Source organism: Lolium rigidum, chromosome 3 (assembly GCF_022539505.1).
Source record: "Lolium rigidum isolate FL_2022 chromosome 3, APGP_CSIRO_Lrig_0.1, whole genome shotgun sequence".
Lineage (NCBI taxonomy): Eukaryota > Viridiplantae > Streptophyta > Magnoliopsida > Poales > Poaceae > Lolium > Lolium rigidum.
This window is the reverse complement of record NC_061510.1, coordinates 309,254,027-309,262,580: the sequence shown is the minus strand read 5'-3', so window position 1 is coordinate 309,262,580 and position 8,554 is coordinate 309,254,027. Positions and strand designations below refer to the sequence as shown.

Here is an 8,554-nt window from a genome sequence, read left to right as displayed (position 1 = left end):
CAAACCCAAGTATTCCGCGTGTGCAAACATGGCTTACACCCGTTGTATGTGAACGTAGAGTCTATCACATCCGATCATCACGAGATGCTTCGAAACGACGAACTGTAGCAACGGTGCATACAAGGGGAGAACACTTTATTATCTTGATATTAATGTGAGGGATCATCTTATAATGCTACCGTCGCGATCTAAGCAAAATAAGATGCATAAAGGATTAACATCACATGCAATTCATATGTGATATGATATGGCCCTTTAGTCTTTGCGCCTTTGATCTTCATCTCCAAAGCACGGACATGATCTCCATCATCAACGGCCATGATCTCCATCATCGTCGGCGTAGCGTCAAGGTCCATGACGCCGTCTTCATGATTGTTCTCCATGTAGCAACTATTACAACTACTTTGATAATACTACTCAACATGAAATTTAAAGACAACCATAAGGCTCTCGCCGGTTGCCACAATACAATAATGATCATCTCATACATAGTCATCATCACATCATGGCCATATCACATCACCAAACCCTGCAAAAACAAGTTAGACGCCTCTAATTTGGTTTGCATATTTTACGTGGTTTAGGGTTTTCGAGTAAGATCTAATCTACCTACGAACATGAACCACAACGGTGATACTAGTGTTGTCAATAGAAAGAGTAAATTGGATCTTCACTATAGTGGGAGAGACAGACACCCGCAAAGCCACTTATGCAATACAAGTTGCATGTCGAACGTGGAGCAAGTCTCATGAACGCGGTCATGTAAAGTTAGCCCGGGCCGCTTCATCCCACTATGCCGCAAGATGCAAAGTACACGAACTAAAGACAACAAAAGCATCAACGCCCACAAAACAATTGTGTTCTACTCGTGCAACCAATCTATGCATAGACACGGCTCTGATACCACTGTAGGGATTCGTAGCATAGAAAACAAAAATTTTCCTACCGCAAGAACGAAAACACAAGCCAAGATCTAATCTAGTAGATGGTAGCAACGAGAAGATCATGAGACTAACCCTCGAAGATTTCCAAAGCCTAACGAGATTAGATCTCGTGGTGGATGTAGTCGATCACTTGCCGCTTGCAAAAGCGCGTAGAAGATCTTGACCGCTTGCAAAAGCGCGTAGAAGAACTTGACGGTGCCACAATCGGGCAGCACCTCCGTACTCGGTCACACGTACGGTGTTGATGAAGACGACGTACTCCTCCCCGTTCCAGCGGGCAGCGGATGTAGTAGATCCTCCTCGGAATCCCGCCAGCACGACGGCGTGGTGACGGTGGTGGTGGAGATCTCCGGCAGGGCTTCGCCGCAAGCGCTGCGGGAGAAGAAGGAGGGAATAGCTAGGGTTTGGGCGCAGGGTGGTGCTGCGACTTGGGGAGCTAGGGCTGCGACTTGTGGTGCCCTTGGGGTGCCCCTTGGCCTCTTTAAATAGGTGGCCAAGCCCCTTGGGTCGTCCAAAAACCTGCCCCCAAGTTTGACTGAGTTCCGATAGGTTTCCGGTTCCGAAAACCTAGTCCTACTCGGACTCTTTTGCCAATTCCGAAATTGCATTAAGGAAAGACTCCTTTTCCCTTAAGGCAACGTGGTTGCACCTATTATGGAACCCTCCGGACTTCCTTAGACATCTCGGGTCGTCCCGGACACTTCCGGAACCTTCCATAATATTCCGGACTATTCCGGTCCTTCTAGAACCTTCTAGAAGCTCCGGTCAAAACACCGGACTTTTTCCGAACCCCGGAAAATGACTTCCCATATATGAATCTTATTCTCCGGACCATTCCGAACCTCCTCGTGATGTCTTGGATCCCATCCGAGACTCCGAACAACATTCGAGCTCCATTCCATATTCCATATCTACTTAAAACGACATCAAACCTTAAGTGTGTCACCCTACGGTTCGCGAACTATGCGGACATGATCGAGACTCCTGTCCGATCAATAACTAATAGCGGGACCTCGGAGATCCATAATAGCTCCCACATATTCAACGATGACTTTAGTGATCGATTGAACCATTTACATACGATACCGATTCCCTTTGTCACGCGATATTTTACTTGTCCGAGGTTTGATCATCGGTATCACGATACCTTGTTCAACCTCGTCTCCTGACAAGTACTCTTTACTCGTACCGTGGTATGTGGTCTCTTATGAACCATTCATATGCTTGCAAGCCATTTAGACGACATTCCACCGAGAGGGCCCAGAGTATATCTATCCGTCATCGGGATGGACAAATCCCACTGTTGATCCATATGCCTCAAGCTCATACTTTCCGGATACCTAATCCCACCTTTATAACCACCCATTTACGCAGTGGTGTTTGATGTAATCAAGGTACCCTTCCAGCATAAGTGATTTACATGATCTCATGGTCGAAAGGACTTGGTAACTATGTATCGAAAGCTTATAGCAAATGAACTTAATGACGTGATCTTATGCTACGCTTAATTGGGTGTGTCCATTACATCATTCACATAATGATATAACCTTGTCATTAATAACATCCAATGTTCATGATCACGAAACGATGATCATCTATTAATCAACAAGCTAGTTATACAAGAGGCTTCACTAGGGACTTCTTGTTGTTTACATAACACACATGTATCAATGTTCCGGTTAATACAATTATAGCATGGTATGTAAACATTATCATAAACACAAAGATATATTATAATAACCATTTTATTATTGCCTCTTGGGCATATCTCCAACAACGGAGTAGGGAAAGCATGTGACCTTGCCACCGGGCTAAGAGGACACGGAGTAGGGAAAGCATGTGACGTTGCCACACGGAGTAGGGAAAGCATGTGACCTCTTCTATCGTTGCCGTGAATCGTATCTTTGCCGTGCGCTCGTGTCTATCTTTCCCGTGGCCAAGATCTTTGCCGTGCGTTTTTATCTTTGCGCACGGCAAAGAAATCTTTGCCGTGCGGGGACACACGGCAAAGAAATGCTGCACGGCGACGCCTATTTTTCCCGTAGTGACACCGGAATCATCAAATGTATATCCATGCTCCAAAAGTTCTCATGCATCATGTGTCTTTCTCTCCTCCCTTCTCCCTTTGAGCTTAGTATACATTTCTTCGGTGTGGAATCCAAAGGGTTCTTATTTCCCGTGTTTTCTTTATCTTTTAGTACGATTACACACGCACTGACATTTCTATTCGGTATATTTTCAAGTTTCTACGTTTTTTCATAGACTTACGTTTGTAAGAGGACGACAAGAAAGTCTACCATTGATCGTCACACAACTTACGAACTCGTTTTTTGATTCAATTAATAATGTACTTTCTCTGTCAGATTATATAGAGCATATCTTTCACGGTCCAACTTCAAGTGTTGGTTGTCGAATTTTCTTACAAACGGATCTTAATAGTTGCAGGAATACGTAAAGAGCTCTACGAAATTCCAATGCTCAAAAAACACTAGTTGGGTGTGCTACTATTTATCCAAGACATCTGCAAATTTCATCTACGGTCCCCGATTTAACTTGATCCTTATAATTGCATGCTTCTAGCATAACTATTTTACTAATCAACCCAAACTAGTTACTCCCTCTATTTGGGATTACAAAGCCCCATTTTTTTAAAACTGTTAGGAATTATAAGATCTATCTCATTTAGTGTTCTCTTTTGCCCAATGCATGTCCTATTTTCTCTCTCTTCTCTCATGAGTATTATTTATGCATGCAATAATTAATGAGGTGGGTTATTGACTTTCTTGATCTTATCAAATTGACACTCATGCCTTATAACCCCGAACAGAGGGAGTACCACTCAATCGGTTTTTTGCTTGCATTTATCCATGCCCAGAGCCCCACTTTTTTTTTGGCCTATAACGTGGTGGTGGTAACTTTAGAGATATGGTTTTTAAAACATATGCTATAATAAGAGTGTTTGGCCATGAAATATACTATGCGAGAGCGGTTCCTAGTACTACATAAATGTTCACGTGACCCAATTATAACTTCTGAAAATTACACATCAACAGTATAACTTTATCCAAATTTTATTATGACCCTAGGAAATAATCCCGATATAGACCTTACACCGTTAACAAATAGTGTTAAGTATAGTGTACAGTTTGTTCTTGAATTTCATACTAGGGTACAAGAGAATGGGGCGTAGAAGATCCTGGGGAAGCAAGACTAATGCGGACCATGGCTATCGCGGCAACCCGGAGTCGCCAACCGCCCAATGTCATTGGAACCCCAATGGCCAATACCTACCAAATATTTCTCTTCTTGGACCCCAGCCACTTGCCGGCACATAATATTTGCACTAGCTCACCCCCTCGTCTACTCCACCTCTATATATAAGCTCCCCGGCCGCCTCCGCTCTCCTCCGCTAGCTACTCTACCTCGATCTCTGCCGCACATCGCCCGACGACGTCCAGCAAAGTTCAGCCACCAGCTCAACCCGCACGGCAGGCTCAGCTCAGCTCCGACCACCCGCGCACGCACGCGCCGGCGAACGTCAACCTATATATACATATATAGGATCCACCGATCGATTTGAGGTTGGATTACTGAGTTGATAGGAAGAGGATGAGCTGCAACGGTTGCCGCGTGCTGCGCAAGGGTTGCAGCGACGCCTGCGTGCTGCGGCCAAGCATCGAGTGGATCGACGGCGCGCAGCCGCAGGCCAACGCCACCGTCTTCGTCGCCAAGTTCTTCGGCCGTGCCGGCCTCGTCGCCTCCCTTGCCGCCGTCCCGCTGCACCACCGCCAAGGTTCGTCGTCCTTACATACATACAATAATTAAACCTGCATAATACGCTACCTACGCCACCTTGCTAGCTAGCTTTTGTTTAAGCATGCGATCCCTCCATCCGGATATTTGGAGCGGCCGGCAGATAGGCTCTGTCAAGAATGTGAAGGCACCTCTTCAGGCTATCCGAGGGGCGCCGGCCGGCCGTCGTTGTTCATCACAGTAACGACTAGTTTAGTACACATCTTATCTTACCTTACCTGTGCTAGCTAACCTAGCTAGCTGTACACACTTTGTGGTTATCCGATCAGTAATTAAGCTAGCTAGCGTGAGGCAACACCTGTAAGAAAAGTTAAAAACTACACTAAGCACTCACCTTGGTTTTGTCTAGCTGAACAATGTTACCTTACCGGATTACACTGGCTGACTAGCCGCTTAGCTAGCTAGACAAAACCTATCTATGCCGACAGTGTTAAGAACATAAAATATCATTAGGGATTATTTTAATCATTCTTTTGGACGGTATGCGGCCTTCCGACGTACCCATGGGACAGGAGAATCTTCTGGCCACGCCCAATTGCACTTTGCCAAACACACACTTTCGTTTAATTAACTAAAGTTATGCAGTGTAAGAGATATGCTAATTAATTATGACGATTGCCTTCCGACCTTTGTCCAGAGGTCAATTATTATCTTTTTTGCCCCTTCGTTGCTGAATAGTCCATCCATTCTAGCCCATGCATTCCTAGCTAATACTGTCAGTATACTCGCTTAAGCAAGTGTCATTTAGGCATTTGTATTGAAACTTCTAAACATGATTAAAATTAATCAAATTAAATAATGAGTTGCAAAGGTTTATAGAAACAGAATTGAGTGATTAACGTGTCGTGTTTCTAATGGATATTTGCAGCCTTGTTCCGGTCGCTTCTGTACGAGGCGTGCGGCCGGACGATCAACCCGGTGAGCGGCGCCATCGGGCTCATGTGGACCAGCAACTGGGACCTCTGCCAGGCGGCCGCGGACGCCGTGCTACGGGGCGAGTCACTGCGCGCGCTCTCCGCCGTGCCCGCCGCCTTCACCGACCGCGACATGGCCGGCCTCTACGGTAACGTCGGCACCAACACCGGCAGCTCCTCCTCGCTACACTCGTCGCCGGAGAACTCCTCCTCCGCGCCCTCCAGGAAGCGGAGCAAGAACAACTGCGGCGTGGGCGGGGCACAGCAGCAGCAGATAAACCTCATGCCGCCGATGCTGCAGTCGTGCGAGCTGGACCTCTGCCTGACGCCCGTGTTGCCGCTGGGCGGCGGCGAGAGGCTGTGCGGTGGCGGAGGCGCGTCGGACGAGTACTCGACCACGACGTGCTGCGAGCAGGAAGCCAGCGGCGACGCGGAGGCTGGGGCCCCGGCGCTGCTGAACCTCTTCAGCTGAGACACTGATTGTAAACTGTAATTGTGCAGATCGAGTCATCGCAGGGTTCAGGTTCGTCCGGGGTGGGGATTAACTAGTTGCATCGGTGTCAGTTAATTAATGATGAAGCTTTTTGGGACGGACGTGCAGCTTGGTTTTGCAATGATCGGTCAATGTTCACAAGTTGTTGACTAGCGCTGCAATGTTCTGTTGGATCAACAAAAATGGAGCGATCCTCCGTAGTGACACATATAACACCTATTTGGTGTTGTGCTCACACCTACATGTCGTGAAGTGCAGATAGGGTTTTGAACTGACACTGTAATTTTCGCACCTACGGATTGACTTCAAAAAGTCCATATCAGGTTTTAAAGATGATTCCCAATTCTGAAATGGGGCCCGACACAGTATAAGATCGACGCGGAATAACAAATAGCTAGCATGAGGTTATCCGAAAACTAGTAAAAAATATTGGGATGTTTCCAATTGCATGGGATTATCTGATTCTCAACTAATAATTCAATTGTAATTTGGCCCAACTAATAGTTAGTGAAATGTCCAGTTCATGCCTGCCTCTGAATTCTACAACTAATGGACTGGTGGCCCAGCTACACAAAACAATGTTCATATTATCTTGTGAATTCTTCGGTTTTAGTCTTAATTGTGTCTCTATTTTTGGACTCAGTGATTTCTGCAAGGTTGGAGGGTCCTATGAAGTTTTGCTAGAAGTATAAATCTATAGATGAGAATCGTTTATATGATTATTTAAGTTTATGTACCGAGTATACCTCGCTTCTATTCTAATCCACGGCCATATCTATCCACATTCATTACTGCAATCAGTCATTATTCAGCGCTCCGAATCTGAAAACAATATTGTAAACAATCTACGTACAACCAAACTACTATGATATGATACTACCCATTTACACTACTAATCAGTGATGCATGATTGGTTGACGCGTCCTTAATGACTTGGAGGTATATCTAGTTTGGTGGTTGTTTCCTTCGTATTACTAGACAATTTATCCCCGATTTGGTTCACTTTAAGTCGTACAAAGCGTTTTTATGTGTTAATGGTGTTAGGGCACGAGCACGACACACGGAGAGGATGATAGACAACCTCACGGCTCCACTTTGCCAGTGTGAAATAGTAAACTTCGAAGATAGCTTTAACTACTAGATGTGCAGCGAAAAAACAAACATGCACAAGTGACACAAGGATTTACGTGGAAAACCTCCTCGCCGTGAGGAGGGAAAAACCACAGGCGTGGACCAACCGGTCCACACAATCTTCACTATGAGCAACCTGGATGCAAAGTATTCTCTAAAATATCTAGAGATTAAAACACACTTCTCCTCCTCCTCCCCCGCAGCGCCGCCGCCGGAGGGGGCGCCGGCGAAGCCGGGCGCGCCTCAACGATGGTGGCGGTGGGGCGGTTCTTCTCCGCCTCCAATCTTCCCTCGCGTTTCCGGGCGCAGGGCGCTGCGGCGGCGGCGGCGGCCACGGGCGGGCGCGCGGCGGCCTCGAGCGGGCGCGCGGCGGCCACAGGCGGGCGGGCGCGCGACTGCCTTGCTGGCTTGACCCGGCGAGGTTGCCTCGGGTGGCCGCAGCGGTGGAGTCGGAGGGGCACGGCGGTTGTCGGCGCCGGGGCGGGTCCTGCCCTGCGTCGTCTTGGCGCAGGGGCGCACGGGGCTGGCCTTGGTGCTGGATGCCGGCGGTTGGACGACGGTGGCACGGCGAACTGGCGGCGGCATGGGTCCAATCTGGGTCCGATCTGGGCCTACAGGACCTGGTCGCTGCTTTGCCTTCTATGGTTTGCTGCGAGGACAGCCTTGGCCGTGTCGATCGGGCGACCATGGGTAGCGTCGCCGGATTCCTGGCCGGGGTTCGCAACTACTGCCGAGTCTTCTTCTCTGCGGCCGCCATGGGCTTGGCGGCGACGACTTAGCAAGGCGATGATTGTTTTCTGAACCTCCTTCGTCGTCGTCGGGCGGCGGATGGCGGCGTGGGGGCCGTTTCGTCCGCGTCGAAGAATAGAGGTGGTGGTTCTACGATTCTTCTCGCACCAAGTTTGAAGATCTGCTGGATGCTTGTTCCCACCAGTCTAGGTGGATTGTCGGGTTCCGGAAGGCCCTGCCGGCGAAATTCATTGTGCGATAAATGCCTGAAGATTGCTGGATTGGGTTGTTTCGGTCGTTCGCACCCATGTTTTTTATCTGACCGTTTGGTTTCAGAGGGAGCGCTTCGAAGCTCTGCTGGCTGTTAATATCATGGATTTCGTTTTTTTTCCATGGTGCTAGCAGAGAAGGTCATCAAGCCAAGATCGGTGGAATAGCTATGATGGTCGGATCTTGGTGGTGAGGTGGAATTGGCTTGGTGCTTCGTGACTTGAAACAGCAGCTGGTATGTGGGGGCGACTGCACAGGAG

General features: G+C 47.9%; 1 protein-coding gene across 1 annotated transcript; it reads left to right on the top strand.

Annotated features, from left to right (window-relative positions):
- The first annotated feature begins 4,542 nt into the window (after nt 1-4,542).
- On the top strand, nt 4,543-6,495 carry LOC124703690 (LOB domain-containing protein 39-like). The gene is made up of 2 exons (XM_047235912.1): nt 4,543-4,737; nt 5,626-6,495. Exons 1-2 carry the CDS (start codon nt 4,554-4,556, stop codon nt 6,141-6,143), a joined length of 702 nt encoding a protein of 233 aa, XP_047091868.1. The 5' UTR covers nt 4,543-4,553; the 3' UTR covers nt 6,144-6,495.
- The last annotated feature ends 2,059 nt before the right edge of the window (nt 6,496-8,554 follow it).

Excerpts from the sequence above, each read along its gene's own strand:
- LOC124703690 (XM_047235912.1), top strand. The coding sequence starts at position 4,554 with ATGAGCTGCAACGGTTGCCGCGTGCTGCGCAAGGGTTGCAGCGACGCC. Across the intron at positions 4,738-5,625 it reads CCCGCTGCACCACCGCCAAG|CCTTGTTCCGGTCGCTTCTG; the intron begins GTTCGTCGTCCT and ends GGATATTTGCAG.